This window comes from Mauremys mutica, chromosome 7, assembly GCF_020497125.1.
Source record: "Mauremys mutica isolate MM-2020 ecotype Southern chromosome 7, ASM2049712v1, whole genome shotgun sequence".
NCBI classification, from domain to species: Eukaryota; Metazoa; Chordata; order Testudines; family Geoemydidae; genus Mauremys; species Mauremys mutica.
The window spans coordinates 37,878,107-37,896,286 of NC_059078.1; the positions used below are offsets into that span (position 1 = coordinate 37,878,107).

General features: G+C 39.6%; 1 protein-coding gene across 2 annotated transcripts in view; it reads right to left on the reverse strand.

The window, feature by feature from the left end:
• Positions 1–463: 463 nt before the first annotated feature.
• Positions 464–18,180, reverse strand: part of SYN2 (synapsin II) — a 440,231-nt gene continuing 422,514 nt past the window's right edge. Inside the window, exons 11-13 of one of the 2 annotated variants that reach the window (XM_045023283.1) lie at positions 8,848–8,908; positions 4,780–5,023; positions 464–1,367 (exon numbers count right to left, since the gene is read on the reverse strand). In XM_045023283.1, the coding sequence (XP_044879218.1) occupies positions 1,232–1,367; positions 4,780–5,023; positions 8,848–8,908 (441 nt within the window). In that variant the 3' untranslated portion in view covers positions 464–1,231. The remainder of the gene's footprint in view (positions 1,368–4,779; positions 5,024–8,847; positions 8,909–18,180) is intronic. The other variant, XM_045023284.1, reaches the window with a different exon arrangement.

Sequence of the window (18,180 nt, forward strand, 5' to 3'; positions counted from 1 at the left end):
GAAAAAAGGGAAACCATCTGCCACTTATTTCCCTTCTTAAGTGTTAACATGACATCAGGACAAACAAGGGAAAGGAAACACAACTGTTCCCTGCCACGGAACACTCTGTTGTATGTAACTTGTTTTAGAGAGGAGCACAGTGTTAACTTGGACTGCTTCAGATTGACTTGAACATTTAAAAATGCTGCTGTTATCCCAATATATAGGACCACTTTTGTTACAGCAAGTCAGAGCAATATTTTCAATATGCATAATCTTTTAGTTTTTCTAAGCTCCATTCCTGAGAGTTGTAATTTTACCACATTATGTTTCTCTTGGTTCATGGTTAACTGATAATTTTACATGTTAGTTTCTGATGGCAATGACTTAGTTGTCCAAATATTTTACAAACACAGATGGACAACCAAAGTCAAAACATGGTACACCTGATTGTTGAAATCAGTCTTCTTCAAAGCTTCTCTTTACCAAGCACAGGGCTTTGCATTTATTAGAAGGGGTACAGAAAAATATTGGTAACATTATTAGGTCATGCATGTTACTTTACAACTCAGAGATCATTATTAAATTAACAATAGGAAATAAATGTTCAATAGACCTATGAGGATACAATAGTACATACACATACTCTATTTATGACATCACTGTTTTAGCCTAGTGATAACTCTCAGCAAATATATCAGAACTCTATAGTTGGTTGATGGAAAGGTTGTCAAAGGAGGAAGAAAACTGCTTTAATTTCTCACAACAGTAAAGTGGCTCGACAACAGGAAACATCAATATGATTTGCCTCATAATAATCTGAGGCAAGAACAAGTCAGGTTAAGACTATATCCTTGCAATACAAAACAGAATATAAACATGCATTGCAAAGCACTGGAGATGGGTAAAACAAGGGGAAACCCATAACACATTGCTTTATTACAACAATTCCACGAAGGAGTATCCAATAGGATGATATAGTGCAGTCATAGTAAGGCCACAATGTTACAATTGACAAAGACCATAAAATTAAGCATTTTGTACTTCTTCTAATATAGCTTTTCCTCTCATCTTATATAGATTTTATACAGTGTACCTGAATTGTATCTCCTCATAGACCTTTTTAAAGATTAACATATTGCTTGGAACAGTAATGGAGGATGGGTCACAGGGATATAAATACTAAATAATATTCACTGTAGGTTCTAGTCTATATGCCATATGCAACTGCATGAAACTGATCTTCAAATGGCTAATCAGAAAAAAGGCTAGCAAAGGACTTCCTCAAGTTTCGGATGGTTTCAGCTTTTGCTTCATCCTCGTTCACGGATGATCGAAAGAAGGATGATTCTGTGAAACTGAAGGCATTTGTCAAAGACTGTGATTTGCTGCAAGACAAAAGCAACATGGTTGGTATTCACATTGTTAGTCAGCTTCCAAGTGTACATATACTATGTCCATACAAACTATATGCTGTGTAAAAAGGAGAAGCATTTATGCGATGGAAAACAACTTACATGTTCAAACAAAGATGGACAAACAGAGACAAGTACAGCATATAGAACCGCTGAATACAGCACTTTCTCTCTATGCTTTAGTCTGATAAGTAGGCTATATCACCTATACTTAATAGAACAGGTTGCTTAATAATAAAACAGCTTATATTATTCTATGAATTGAAAGGATACTAAATCACCAACAAAATAGAAATAAGAGGAATACTGAGCCTGATTCCCCTCTGTTTGACATTTTGTTCCCCCAACAGTAACCCCATTAATTTCAGTAGCTCCTAGTGCATAAAACTGGAGTAAAGAAGAATTGGGCCTATTAAGTCAAATTCAAAGCCAGGGAAACCTGAATTCAAGATGAGTATCAATAAGGCACAATTATGTTCCTTAAGGCTGCAAACATTTATTGACACAAGGAGAAGAGTCATGTCAGTACATTTGAAGAAATGAACCCTAAAATTGTAATCTCGTCTGATGATTTATTGGATGTTTAATTCTTAATTGTGACTTGATGAAACTTTTGTTTTGTGAATGCACTTGATTTAACCCCCCCCCCCACAATCTGTCAGTGCTTGTGTATTTACTGCAAGCAATTAGCCTAACTACAGTAGAACCTCAGAGATACGAATACCAGAGGTACGAACTGACTAGTCAACCACACACCTCATTTGGAACCAGAAGTACTATGTTTGTTTTATTTAAATTAAGATGGATAAAAGAAGCATTTTTCTTCTGCATAATAAAGTTTCAAAATGGTATTAAGTCAGTGTTCAGTTGTAAATGTTTGAAAGAGCAACCATAACATTTTGTTCAGAGTTATGAACAACCTCCATTTTTGAGGTCTTCGTAACTCTGAGGTGCTATTGTATGCTGTCTTTTTCTTTTTTGTGGTGTTAACACTAACTATAGCATAAGTGTCTGTGAAATAGTGAATAAAATATACTTTAGCATACATGAAGGATAAAGTTTGAAGTTTAAAACTATGTCCAATTCATAGAACTTCAAGTGGAATAACTTTTTAAAAGGGTGGCTTAAATTTAAAGCTATCTATCTATCTAAAACACCCTAAATTTGTAAGCCTTTCAAAAAAGTATCCATTGCTTAATTAGTAAAGATAATTAACTTTTTGGGAATGAAATGAACTCTGTCAAGTGTTTATCTTATCAGATCTCAAATAGAATTCAGTAGGAGACTGATATTTGGCTGTGATACAGCAGCAACACACTTCTCTAGTTCATATTGGCTCATACTCTGTGGCTTGCAACTTATCCACCTTTACAACAAGCAGTGCTGTATGCATTTAAGGCTTTTAATACATTATAGATGGATTAATGACTGATAAACATTTGTGTTTGCACTAATGAAAGGTGGAGTGAGGGAGGCAAAGCAGCAATTGACTTGATTAGTAACACAAAATAAATGGCCTAATTAAATATTTATTCACAGATTAATAACCTGCATGCACATGTTAGGCAACAGTTTGTGGGTGACTACAAAGCACGCACATGCAAATATCTACAGTACAGTTAATCCCAAAGGCAAGGCATTTTATTATGTACTGAAATCTGTTTGGAGTAAAGTTGCTTCTTGGAAAGTTGCATAAACTAATTTTACCCATGACAGGGTTAATGCCATATTATATCTCTAGGTTTGAAATCTTGCCAACTAAAAACTAATTGCCTTTTAAAAGTTATATTTGATGAGAGAAAACTGGATGTATCTTGGAAAGGAAAACTATAAATCTATTTAGATGTAAATTGGGAGCAGAGGTACAAATTAATGGGGAGAGTTAGAAAATCATGTGTATATAATAACTAAAAAGAATGTCAGGAAAATCTTAGTTAGGTTTCAGAGTGTTTCTGTATTCATCCATCTGGGATAAGGAAAATTGTCATTCACATTCTCTTATGTATACTTAAAGAATGGATTAATTTATCCCAGGGCATAAAATCATAGAACAAGAATAGTGACATACAATGTCCTATGGGACAGAGAAATAGGTTTCTTCCAGAAACCGCTGCACTTGTCCCATTTTGGGGGTCACTATTGCCCCCACTGAGCCTCATGTGCTTAAAAAGTCCAAGTCATTGAGCACTCATTGTGGGGAGACTCTCAGCAAAGTCTGATTATAGGTGGGGAGGGGAGATTTGCTCACATTAGTTTTAGCATATTAGTGTCTAGAAAAAGGGAATGGGTCTCTCATACAGATTTACTGTGAAATCCAAAAATTGATCTAGTCTCTTTGTTTAGCCAATTAAGACTATACTGTCAGAATATATATAATATCAGAAGATCCATTGGAATGTTAGGACATGCCTCCCATTCCTGCTAGCAGCATGTGTGTGTCGTGCACACTGCAAGAGTTTGAAGAACAAGACTCTTTGCTGCTTCTCTTTTCTTCTCCCTTCTCTTGGGTCAAGATGTGAGGAGGGAGATCTGTGGGACAGAGGATCAGTCAGTGGCAACGGGGGGGCGGGGGTTGGCTGGAGATAGCAGCAATTGCGTACTATGCCACTTGCTGCTCACTGTTGGTCTGGAGTAGGGTGACCAGATGTCCTGATTTTTATAGGGACAGTCCCGATATTTGGGACTTTTTCTTATATAGGTGCCTATTACCCCCCCACTCCATGTCCTGATTTTTCACACTTGCTATCTGGTCACCCTAGTCTGGAGTATCCTCCTACAGTGAGGTGTGGAACCCAAGGATCCTTCTCTGTGTTCACTGCACACCGTTTATTGTACTGGTACTTATATTTTAACTGCAGTATACAAGGGAAATGGTTTGTTTGTTACCTGTACTGTATGTTCAAGCAGCAGTGTATATAATCTTGAAAGAAACAGTATTGCAAAGAAACCCATCTTACTGACTATTGCATCTGTGTAGCATGCTAATTTGGATTATTTTTCATATAGGCCTTTTGAAACTGAAATCTTTTGCTGAGTGATTGCAAGGTTAAAAGTTTAAACAGATAAGACTTCCTTTTTTCTGTGCAGCTTTACTCACGGTGCATGCAAATCATGAGTCAATGATACAAAAAAGGAGACAAAAAGAAATTAGAGGATGATGCCTCCTCAAACCAGCCTTGGTTTGAGCTGAAAATGTGCAGGTATTATATGAAATTCTGCTTTTACAGCATTTAGGATGTGGGTATGACTCCCTGAATTGACCTATTTTTACAGTCAAAAGCACATGTTTTGCTTTGCTGCTATATATTAGACAGGCACCCAAGCTACTGTGATGGAAACAAAATACAATTATATGGTGGGGGAGGGAGAGAAACAAATATCTTACTTAAGCTGTGGATGAGACTGAGGTTTCTGCTGTGAAGCAGGTTGTGGCTCTGGCTCCACTTCCATTGATAATCCGGCGCTGGAAATACCTTGACCCTGGGCATGTGGTTGTTGAGTTGTAGGGCCAGGTGGACGCTGTGGCTGGGAAGTTGAGGGCTTTGCTGACTGCCCCGGGGGGAACATGCGCTGTGGTTGCAATGGCTCCTGGCTTTGTGATTGCGTTCCTTGGGGTTGTACTGGGCCCCCTAAGTTCAGTACAAGAAAAACTTCATAATGTTACAGTATCAAAGAATGTCTATTATATTTTATATCCAACACTTAAAAATAATCCTGGAATCTGTCAAATTCTGTGCTGAGACAATATTCTGCTAATATGGACCACCAACTTAGTATAGTCAGTATTATTTACCACAGCTGATACATTAATACATTCCTTATACCACCTTTACACTCCAGCCCTAAAATTACTATGAGATCCAAATAGCTAAACATCCCTGGGATAAATTTGGCTTGGTTCAGTGAGAGATTTAGCTACCGCAGAATATTCTGATAGTTCACCAGTGCAGCTGATTCATCTATTGTTTTTATGTGATGTTACTACAGTACTGTTGAAGAGCCAAAGCTTTAACATTATCTCCATAGTTGCTTATATTATTCCATTTACAGTTACCTTTACAGCAGTAAAATAACTTTAAAATGACACTGACTGGAGACTTCTGGTAATTTTATTAGATTTTGTAGTGAAATATCTAAGAACAGAATACAGAGAGACCTGAAAAAGTCATCACTAATTTATTCTTAGTGACCAAGAAGTCTGAGTTTTTGCTTTTACTGACTAGACTATAAGGTGGCAAATAGAACAGCATTATAAAAAGTATGGGAATAGCACATGAGGCAGAAACCTAAATTGTGAAATCCATGACAGAACTGATCAGCAGGCTTTTGAAAAGATGCTGTATCATCAGACTGTTGGTTTTGAGGCTTCCTGACTGAAAATGTACTCAGTCAGATCTCAGTCAGCAGGCACTGCACTTTATGTAGTGTCAGGTGTCTACATGTGGTTTTCACTGGGAGGCTTTAGATGAATTAGCAGTTACAGCAGAATCGTTACCCTCACATGTCACACAGCTCATATAGCACATCTGAATGAAAGGGAGGCAGGGACAGAGACAAAACTTTTTGATATATTTGATTAAAGAATCTTTCAGTCAGGATCTGTGCAGAATGGACCATGAACATTAGACAAGCCTATTAATCTAGCTGTTTTGAAAATGTCAGAATTTAAGTCCTCTTACAAAGAGATTTAATGTCCGTATAAGATCTTTCATCCTCTTTTTAGTCCTCAGAAAAGAAAACACTTCTATATCTGGAAGAAATGGTATCAGCATAATATGCCATTGGCTTTCTTTTTAAATAGACGAATAGCCATGGCTAGTTTTCCACTTACTGTATAAGATTGTGTTTGTGGAAGAACAGAATATACTAGTGCTTCAAAATGTTTGCCACGACTAGGATTATTCAATATTTTGTGTTGTAGAAAGGTAAGGAGCATCTCCTTAATACTAGGGAATGGGACTTCATTTTGTAAATTTGTATGACTTTTTTAGGAAACCTCAAAAGTGGTAACAGTCTTGCAACATCTTAACGATACTCATTTACTTATTAGCCTCCCTTCACTCAGTACTGGAAAACAAATATTCCCCTCCTCCTCCCACTTACACATAGTGGCTTGAATGCCAGAAACTTTACACTGAAGACAGATGTAACTTTCTTTTATTGCACATTAAGCTGTACAAGGTATTTCACATAAAAGATATACTGCAGTCACACTTCCAGCATTTGCTCACTTTCTTGCAGCTGGTTGTACAAAAAGGCAACAATCATGAAAGAAACTTTTACCAAATAAAGAAATAAATAAAATCTGAACATTAATCCTACACTGTAAAACATCTGTTCCCTGTTACTCACAAACTTGCACCTAAGCATGCTTGCATGCAGAGACATTTTGACTTGCTGCTTCTCTGTGGTATGAAGTAATAGGTATGTGCCCCTCTAACTTTTACAATCAACAAGCTGAAGTCCTACCTGAAATGCAAATCTTTTCTTTGCACTCTGCACATACAACTCACAAATGTCACATGAAAAGCACTTGTGATTATTCACTCTACTACATGCAAAACAACACCTACCGCTTTAAATAAAAATCACGTAGTTAACAGATTCATTTCTTCACCCCAGGGCAGTATGCTTTATTCTCATCTATGATATCTGAAGGTAGGAGTTTGTGAACCTGATCTTAAGTGTATTTTCTCCATACACAACAAAAATAGCCCATGTCGTCATCAGAATGATCATTGACCCAGAAAAACATAGATCACTAAAGCAAAATTTCATGTAATTTACTGATCGGCAGTAAACAATAGCATTCACCATTAATATTTAAATAGTTAATAATGCATATATAAATTCTCATCTTGCCAGCCTGCTTTTACAATTAAGAAAGCTCACAACGCTGAGTTTTTGTTGTTGTTGTTGGTTTTTTTGCAGTGTTTGTAGGGAAAATAAAAATTAGAACATAATATTTTTTTTAAGGAAAAACAATCTTGTTTGTATTAAGCTAGTGACCACTATTTGCCTTTGTCTAAATGACAAAATACAGTGCTGTGCCTTGCTTACAACTAAGTTTTACAGTATGCTAGAATAGTGCAGGTTGTGTTCCTAGGCTAGATATCTCATAACAGTTCAGTGGCCTGCCTGGATATTGCTTGTGATATTGAAGAGTAAATTGGTTATGTGAAAGTCATAAGCAATTATGGCTATAGAAAGTCTGGCAAAAGTCAAACTTCTCAGGTCTTTTTGCATGTTGAGTTATGAATAAAGATAAGGCTCTGTTTTGTGGTTAATCCTGGGATAGAATTATTTAATGCATATCCTGATATTTCAGTGAAAATAGTGGCACTGAGATGATGAAGTAAATTACTTATCTATTTGTTTCATGTTACAGTTAATGGGACAGAGCCTTAGCTGGTGTAAATCAACCCAGCTCTATTGAAGTCAGTGGAACTGTGCAGAATGATACCAGTTGAGGTCCTGATATTTAGCAAACAAGACATTTCAGGGGGCTCAATAATCCTGCAGACACTTCCCACCAAACACCATGAGATTATCTTAACCTTTTTAGCTAGGTAAAGAATTTTGGGGTAACATTTGTCTTGGGTTTTTGTAGAAACCACAAATGACTAATTCAGAACCACAACAAAAGAAACTACTTAATTGAACTGAGATACATTAAATACTCACATTTCCACTGAGATATTGCACATAGGCGGCCCATTTACATAGCTTTGTAGCTAATAATTTAATGCAGAATTAATTAAAAATATGAACACCAGTATGTAAAATACAGGATATTTAAATGTTCCTGGGAAGAAGTCTCTTGTTTTATGGAATCACTAAAACACTAGAGTTCTACGTCTTACCTATAAATAAAATTCAAATATTAACAAACTTTATAAAATTATTTAAAAAAAGCCTCAATCAACAAATATATTAAATTATGTCTTTTAGAATATCTATCTGAATCACCTATCAATGTTAGTCATGCAAAAATAAAATTACGACTATCACACGCACACACTCACAGAGTTAAGCAAAAGTATTTAAATCTGAACCTGGGTTGTTGTTTACCCCACAATATATAATACTTAAAAATACTGTCTAACTATCCATAATTAATATACAGTCGCACTGGACTCTGTAGAGGCACAATTCTTTGTACACTGTTGACAACAGCCCTGAAATCACAAGTTATACAGAGAAACATAGGTAAGCATTACAAGCACAGACATGAACAGGTAAACAACCAGACAGTATAGTTGACACTGCATAGAAAAAACACAGTCCAGGTCAGCACTGAAACAATGCAAAAACTGCACATAAACAGGTATGTTTGCTTTTAAGGTTGGTTTTTGGCTTTAACCCCTGCTTTTACTGTCAATTATTTAAGTAGCCTGGACTTGTTTTGGTCCTACTGCAACGCCATTACAGTCGAGAATATACTGTAAACAACCTTGAGGTGGTGGTCGCTGAGGTGGGATTTTGTTTGGCTCTGGTTCCTTAAGTGATCCACTCTGGAAGATAAATACAAAAAAAGAAGAGACGTAAAAATAGAGCAGCACAGTTTCACTGAGTCTACCTGTGTTTCCACTGAAAGCTCTGCATTTAGTTTGGGGTTTAAAACATGCTCTTCAGTTTTCTCCAGGTAAAATCAGGTCTAGTTTAGTTATTGCTGGTCATGATGCATGAATCCTGGTATACAAGAACTCAGCTTTGGGGTAATTAAAAAAAAAAAACCAAAACACCTCTCCCTTTTCAGCATGAGGTTACCACTATATAACATGAGCAGGAGAGTGTCTTTTCTTCCAAAGATTGCCTTCCCAAAACCTCACCATAGCTCATGTGAGGCCTTTTTCCTTCAATTCCTGCTATCTTGAACAACCTTTTCTCTATCACACTAACTATATAACTTTTTCAATTTAGATTTTAAAACTCTTCTTCCTTCCTCATTCCTTTCCCCGTATTTTTGAGCTCATGAATGAATGCTTTGACTTAATCTCTGCATAAAGTGGGCTCACTCCTCCTCCCACAGAAATTAATGCATGCAGGACTGTGCCCAGTGGGCCAATTTTTGGCCTCTGTTACACCTGTGTATTCAATGAGATACTAAGGGGACTTCAATAGTTACCTGAATGTAAGTTAGGAAAGAACTTAGTCTTTTTCAGTTGCAACTCAATGACATTCCCCTGCAGTTTAGAAACTAGCATCAGCAACATTCCACTGTGTTTGAGTATCAAAGTGACACTGACTATAGTTTTAGCTGTTTCATTAAGTGAAATGAAAGAGGGTTAGCAAAAACATAATGGAAAAAAATTACTTCACTCTATCTCACCTAGCATGTAATAGTTAACTTTTCAAAATAAGATATGTATTTGGCAGTATTGCTTCCAACATATTCTTGTCCAGAGGGAGAGATGGGCCTGAACAAAAACTTTGGAGCAGAACACCCTCTGGGAACATTAGGCTCTGGATCCAAGCTTTGTCTTGGGCCCATCGCTAATATTTTTCAAAATATACGGTAATATGTTAAATCTCTGGACAAGATAGCTGTGCTTTATTTTATTTTTTTTAAGAATTATCAAGAAATTATTGCCTTCTACCTAGAGAGAAAAAAAACCTAGAATCTATTAAAGGGTGAGTGTAAAATACAATCCTTGCAAAACTTACTTTTCTTCAGAAAGATTTGTGTTTGATCTTAAAACTGAAAATACATGTTACCACTAATGATTGGAATTTCATGGGAACCTAGAAATTGTAATTTTTATGTGTTTTAAGGCAACAGTATTCTATCCTAAGCAGCTGTGCAAAGTTGCTTTAGCTGCATAAATAAAAGGGGTCATGATGGATCTGACACTCTAATTGTTCAGTATTACAAACTTCAAGATGAGAAGAAGGGGGGTTAAAAATGAATGTATAGTATGAATGGGCCAAAATCTGCTTGTCACAAGAGGAGTTGATACAATAATACAGTTTTCTATAAACATTCATACAAGGATTGGGAAGGAGAGGGGAATTTCACAAGGAGAAACAGAGACCCCTACACTTAGGAAGATCACTTTAAAACTCCTGGATCATGAGTCGGTCAGAGTTCTCACCCCCTGAACTACACATGAAAGTCCAATCTGCTCTACGACAACTGTGATCATATGGAAAGTGTATTGATATTTGCATTGTACAGAGCATTGTATCTCACTGGGGCAATGTCAGTCTTTCCTGTGATAGCTGGGAAGCCTGCACAGGGGACTGGAAACTCTGGAAGGTTCACCTTGAGGTGTTTCCTCCATATTGTTCCAGTCCAATGCTGATGCAGCTCACACCTTCCTCTGTGTGCCATCAGGACATGTGGTGCTCCACACTGTGTGGAGACGGTGCATGTTTTCTGTGGCATTGGTAGGGGAATGTTACCTGCCCCCTCCCCATATGCAAAACCCCAAATGGATGGTGCAGTTCCTGTGGAAGCAGGATAGAATGCTGCAATGGAGAAGAATATTCCCCATTCTATGCCCCCGAGGCAGGGATCTCTGGGGTTTACATCCTCTCTGTCTGTGGAGTTCTGTGGTGGTTGGGCACAGGCCTCCAATGGTTGTTTCTGGAGGACTGAATTAAACCAATCATGTAATTCCTGTTAGAGAACTGAAACCCAAACAAATTGCTTTATGTTAGACATGCCTGCTGGTGGTATCCTTCTTTTAGGGAGAGCGAGCGAGAGGGCATGGAGGGAGGTGGGGATGGGGAGAGAAGCACTGTCTGCTCACACACTGGCAGATGAAAGCTGGGAGGGAGATGGATTTGTTTATTTTTTAACCTAAAGTAAGGGGTTGTGTGTAGGAGAACAATCCAGTCTTTTACTTACAGGAAAAGAAAATGGGAGCTGGTCATTCAATATGTAAAACTAGCTATGAACTCTAAACAGAATATCTGTAGGTCCTTAGTCACCTCCATACCTGCAGGCTAAAGTAGAGCTGCAATTTGTTTGCATGTTGTCAGGGCTTTGGTTTAATCACAGATCAGATCACATCCAACTCCCTTGTCACAACACTACCAGTATTTCTGCAGTCCACCTCCCTATATATCTCCCCATCTACAAGGAAATGCCTTTATCTTAAATGAAGCTTTCCAGAAAACTTGCTAGCATTTCCCTCTTACTCAAGTTTCTCTAATGCATGCCCTACCTTGGCAGTTCTGAAGTTTCAGAGCCCCTGCATACCTCCCTACTGATGTTATAATTGCTTCACTATATTCACTGACTGCAGCTGTCCTGGTTCTTCCACCCACACATCCTCTCTTCACCAAATATCACCTAGTGCTTGCCAACCCACCAGGCTGACCCCAAAAGGCCTAATTCACCCTATATTCCTAAACTGAGAAATTTGACTCTTGGGTTTTCAGTGAACTGCAATAATCTGTTCCCTTTCAGGAGTCTGCTTCTCTCTCACACAGAGCCTTTCATATTAAAAACAGGCTGGGAATCCAGAGTCTTCTAACTCCATACTTGGTTGCTTTCTTGAGCCAATGCTTCTAATAAAAGCTAGGCTTCTCTTTAAAACTGCAGTGGCTGGTAAATCAACGACAGCCGGGTATTTCTCACCTTTCTAAGGTGGTATGCTGCTAATGCAACTGCAAGCATTCTAACTCCTTGTGGAAAATCTAATTCCTGTGCGCAGAAACCCACAGGGACTAGACCTGTCTTGAAGATCTATTCTTCCTCCTAAGATTCTTATACTTGCCCGCCAGGCTAGAAGCTAAATCTGTTGCCAGTTTATTTCTCTTAGCACAAACAAGGTTTTGTACATCAAACTTTTGGATCTCAAACCCATCCAATAGTTAGTCCAGACCTGTCTGGAACCAGGGCTATGGAATTCCAGATAACTTATGTAAAATGGCTGAAAACAGCCTATTGCTTGGATGCCTAGGGCCAAAGAGAGAAAATGGCTGGTCTAATATCTAATTTGTGTGTGTGTGTGTACAGTGCTTGATATGGCTATGAATACCTCAGAGGTGAAGTAATTGAGGTGGTAATGAATGCCCTTTGGGGGCATATGCCAATTCCCATGGAATAAAACTCTCATATCATGTCTGATTACTTTTTCTGCACTTAAATTTGAAACTGAATACCCAAAGGACAGGGGGATTGTAATATTACTAAAAACATCAAGTCTTGAATTGCCTATTTGTGGAATCTCCCCTTTTCAAATAAGATTGGTTTGTTTTATATATTTATAAAAATCACCAAGCTTTACCCAAGAAAGCCCTCTCTCAGCTAGTAACTTCCCAGTTGTGTATGTAATGAGAGGTGCATTAGCTGCATAATGATATATATTAAAAAAGCATGAGCTAACAATTTTGGCCAGAGCATCCCTTTAGTGGTCAGATAATCCCATTGGTCTGGAATGGGTGGAATGCTGCCTCTGTACCGCTTTCTCCTACTCCACAGAAACATATAGATGGTTTTTGCTTGAAATGCGTTCCCTAGACTGTTAGGGGGCAGAAGTGGAAGATAGGACTGGCTGTTCTCCAAAGCATTGTCCCCTGTGACTCCAGGGATTAGGATTAGATTGTGCTAATGCTTGATTTTTCACATTCTATATATAAAAATATCATACTTGTATGTATTTGTGACTTTGGGATTGTCTGGCTAGTGTCAAAGTGGGAGGGTGCAAAAGGCTATAATTTGGCAGAGAAATAGCCCTTGGGCAATAGAGATGTTTGCTGTATCCCAGTGAAAATTGGTTTTGATTTGGCTGAGTTAGAAGGATTTGAAAACCAGCATTGGAACACGTATAGTAGGTTTATTTGATGCAATGACTGAAGCTTTTAATAGGTGACTCCACATTCGAAAGGAAATAGGGCTGCACCACACTTTGGTAGTTTAAGAGTAAATTAAGTATAAAGAGACCAGCCTTATTCAGTGCAAGAGCATCTAGATGCTAAAGGAGAGTAGGAACTTTGTAGGACAGCAGAATCAATGTATCCCTTCTCCTGCAGAGATGCCTAAGGGGAGTGACTCCTTAGCACCTGACTTCGCTATAGTTAAGTATGGTGAATGTTGCAGGGCTACTGGTTACTGCACCTTCCAGCTACTGCTCTGTGAATGAGTCATGGCTAATGGTTGCTCACTGATTGCTTTACTTTGCTGGATAATGAATGTGGCAGGGCTATTTACTAGTTACTGCACCTTCCATCCACTGCTCTGTGAATGAGTCATGGCTGATGGTTGCTCACTGATTTCTTTACTTTACTGTATAATGAATGTGGCAGGGCTGTTACTGGTTGCTACTGAGGGTGCGTCTACACTACGGGATTATTCCGATTTTACATAAACCTATTTAGTAAAACAGATTGTATAAAATCGAGTGCACGCGGTCACACTAAGCACATTAATTCGGCGGTGTGCGTCCACGGTCCGAGGCTAGCATCGATTTCTGAAGCGTTGCACTGTGGGTAGCTATTCCATAGCTATCCCATAGTTCCCGCCCCTTGGAATTCTGGGTTGAGATCCCAGTGCCTGATGGGGCAAAAATCATTGTCGTGGGTGGTTCTGGGTAAATGTCGTCAGTCACTCCTTCCTCCGGGAAAGCAACTGCAGACAATCATTTCGCGCCCTTTTTCCCTGGATTGCCCTGGCAGACGCCATAGCATGGCAACCACGGAGCCTGTTTTGCCTTTTGTCACTGTCACCGTATGTGTACTAGATGCCGCTGACGGAGGCGATTCAGCAGCGCTACACAGCAGCATTCATTTGCTTTTGCATGATAGCAGAGATGGTTATCAGCCGTTCTGTACCATCTACCATGCCATTGTAAATTAGCAATGAGATGACGGTTACCAGTCCTTTTGTGCTGTACCATCTGCTGCTGTCATAGGTGCCCCTGGCTGAGATCGGCCGGGGGCGCAAAAGACAAAAATGGGAATGACTCCCTGAGTCAATCCCTCCTTTATGGTATCTAAAAATAGAATCAGTCCTGCCTAGAATATGGGGCAAGTGTACTAGAGAACCAGTGTATCAGAGAACCAGAGAGCACAGCCGCTCCGTGTCAGATCCCGCAGAAATGATGAGCTGTATGCCATTCACAGGGGGTGCCCCTGCAGCAACCTCACCTGTTGATTCCCTCCTCCCCCAGCCTTCCTGGGCTACCGTTGCAGTGTCCCCCTTTTGTGTGATGAAGTAATAAAGAATGCAGGAATAAGAAACAGTGACTTGTTAGTGAGATAAAATGAGGGGAAGGCAGCCTCCAACTGCTATGATAGTCCAGACAGGACATTAAGCAGTGTGGGGGAGAGGAGCCCAGCATCCCGCTGCTATGATAGTCCAGGCAGAACAGAATCTTTTCTTTACACATGAAGGGCGGGGGCTGATGGAGCTCAGCCCCCTGTTGCTATGATGAAGATGGTTACCAGCCGTTCTGTACCATCTACTGGGAATGATCTGGAGTTTTTTACCCAGGTGCCTCCGGCCGACCTCACCGGAGGCCAGCCAGGAGCACTCACAGGCTGATGATGAGGACGGATACCAGTCCTATTGTACTGCACCATCTGGCACAAGGCTGATGATGACGATGGATATCAGCCATATTGTACCATCAGCCACCAAGGAGGGGGGGCGAGGATGCTGCCATTGACTGCTGCTGCATCATGTCTATCAGCAGCATTCAGTAAACATAGGGTGACATTTAAAAGAGTCAAGAGAGGATTTTTTTCCCTTTTACTTTTGAGGGTGGGTGAGGGGGGTAAATTGACGAGCTATGCCCTGAACCACCGCGGACAATGTGTTTGACACTACAGGCATTGGGAGCTCAGCCAAGAATGCAAATGCTTTTCGGAGACTGCAGGAACTGTGGGATAGCTTGAGTCTTCAGTTCCCCCCCACATCCCTCAATGAACGTCCATTTGATTCTTTGGCTTTCCGTTACGTTTGTCATGCAGAAGTGTGCTGAGTCCCTGCTGTGGCCTCTGGAGATTTTTAAAAAATGCTTTGGAATTTCGTCTTCTGTAACGGAGCTCTGATAGAACAGATTTGCCTGCCCATACAGCGATCACATCCGTACGGTCCATGCTGGAGCTCTTTTTGGATTTTGATTTCGGACTGCATTGCCACCCGTGCTGATCGGAGCTCCACGCTGGGCAAACAGGAAATGATATTCAAAAGTTCGTGGGGCTTTTCCTGTCTACCTGGCCACTGCATCCGAGTTCAGATTGCTGTCCAGAGCGGTCAGTGGTGCACTGTGGGATACCGCCCGGAGGCCAATACTGTCGATTTGTGGCCACACTAATCCTAATTCGATATGGTAATACCGATATTAGCGCTACTCCTCTCGTTAGGGAGGAGTACAGAAACCGGTTTAAAGAGCCCTTTATATCGATATAAAGGGCCTCTTAGTGTGGACGGGTGTGGTGTTAAATCGGTTTAATGCTCCTAAAACCGGTTTAAACGCGTAGTGTAGACCAGGCCTCATTGGTACCATACTGTATATTCACTGCAGATTAAGCAAGGCAGTGTGACTGCATACTGCACTTTACAGTTACATTGCAGAGACAGGTGGTGGGGCACACCTTACTCCTCAAAGAAGCCACTTTCATCTTGCCTCCTGAAGCTGCACAAAGCATTATATAAACAGGGGGAGTGGGTAGATGAGTATGTTCCAGAGCCTATTGACTGCATGCCCTTGGGGAAGGTAGCTGGCTCATACAATCTAGCAGTTCTGAATGTCAGTGTGCAATCCTGCCTGCTGCTCTGCAGGGAAAATGTGGATGGAAGAGACTCTTTAGAACAGCCAGGCAGGATTGCACCCTTGTGCTTTGGTTTGATTACAGAGGTCTCCACAGAAGAGAACTAGTTCTAGGAAACAGATAAGCAGGGTGACATGTTGGCACAGGCCTTGCTACAGAATCAGATTCTTATTGTAAGAAAGCAGTGTTATCTGATGCCAGTGAGACTGACACACAATGATTTTATACATGTTGCATTTTCCTTAATTCCTCCCCCCCTCCCAGTGGAGCTGTATCTCCAGGTTGAGATCGTCAAGATGAATTCATGAGTTGAAAAAATGTAGATCAGCTATTGTTGTTACTAAACAATCTCTTCCAGTTACCTGTCTACAATTCCTCTGTATTTTCTAGCCAACGTGTGTGGAAAAAATTCATATAAGAAATGAATGAAATCATTTGGTTCTTATGAAATATAAAAGCTTTGAACATAAGAATGGCCATATTACATCAGACCAATGGTCCATCTAGCCCAGTATCCTGTCTTCCACCAGTGCCAGATGCTTCAGAGAGGATGAACATAATAGGGCAATTCATTCAGTGATCCATTTCCTGTTGTCCACTCCTAGCTTCTGTCTTTCAGGTTTAGGGACTGCATGCCTGAGCATCTTGGCTAATAGCCATTGATTGTCCTATCCACAATCAATTTTTTTTTTGAACCGAGTTACATTTTTGGCCCTTCACAGCATCCCCTGGCAACAAGTTCCACAGGTTGACTGGGCATTGTGTGAAGAAATAATTCCTTTTGTTCGTTTTTAAACATGCCGCCTATTAATTTCATTAGGCGATCCCTGGTTCATGTATTATTAGTCATGAGAAGGGGTAAATAACTCTTCCCTTTTCACTTTCTCTAAACCATTCATGATTTTATAGACGTCTATCGTATCATTTATTTTCTAAACTGAACAGTCCACATCTTTTTAATCTCTCCTCATGTGGAAGCTGCTCCATACCCAAATAGTTTTTGTTGTCCTTCTCTGTACTTTTTCCAGTTCTAATGTATCTTTTTTGAGATGTGGTGACTAGAACTGGCTTGCCTTTCCTGAGTGCTCCTTAGGTACCTTGATCATCCAGTGGCCTGACTGATTGTTTGGTAGACTTCCTGCTTCTGATGTAAATAAAAATTACTGTTCAGTTTTTTTGCAGGGCTGTAATCTAGGAGCACAAGTTGGAAAGGGTTTTATTTCCAAAAATCCAAATCTGATTAGATTATAGAACAGTGTTAAAGACAAACATGCTCATGCGGACTTGCTTCTGTTAAGCATAGCTCCCCTAAAAACAATACAAATAAACTATAAAAAGCAGGAGTAAGCCTTAGCTGAAAAGGATATTAAATGTTTAGGAAGAATTAATTAATTATGAAGATCTATCATCCCACTAGAACTGGATGGTTCCTCTCCATTTTTAGCGAGGAGTCCTGAAAGAAAGTAATGCTGTTTTATAGTTTATTGTGACTCTTGCTTCAGATGGACATATTCGTAGTACAATGTATGAAAAGGCATTAAAAGTATAGTTGCACAGTAGGCCTGTAAGCAATAGATAGTGAAGGAATGCAGGCTATGTAATGGGAAAGAGCTCCCCCTTGTGTGGTAAGGTAATACAGAAGCTGAGAATAATACGCAGAGCTGAAGAAGAGCTCTGTGTAAGCTCGAAATCTTGTTTCTTTTACCAACAGAAGTTGGTCCAATAAAATATATTACCTCACACACCCTTCCTCTCTAATAATACACAGACACACACAACCAAACTTGAATTTAATTACATATATATGTGTGTGTGTGTGTGTGTGTGTGTGTGTGTGAGAGAGAGAGAGACACAAGTGACAGAAGTACAAGGCATCTGAATATGAGACTGTACTAAAGAATGGATAGCCCAAAGACTATTGAGTACAAACATCTATCTTAGGTTCATTGTCCTTTAATGAACAAACCCATTTGCTCTGTTCGTGAGAGCAACAGTTTAAACAGTTTCAGGACTTTTAAAAGGCAGCGTCTGCTTGGACAGACAGAGCTAAAAGGAGAGA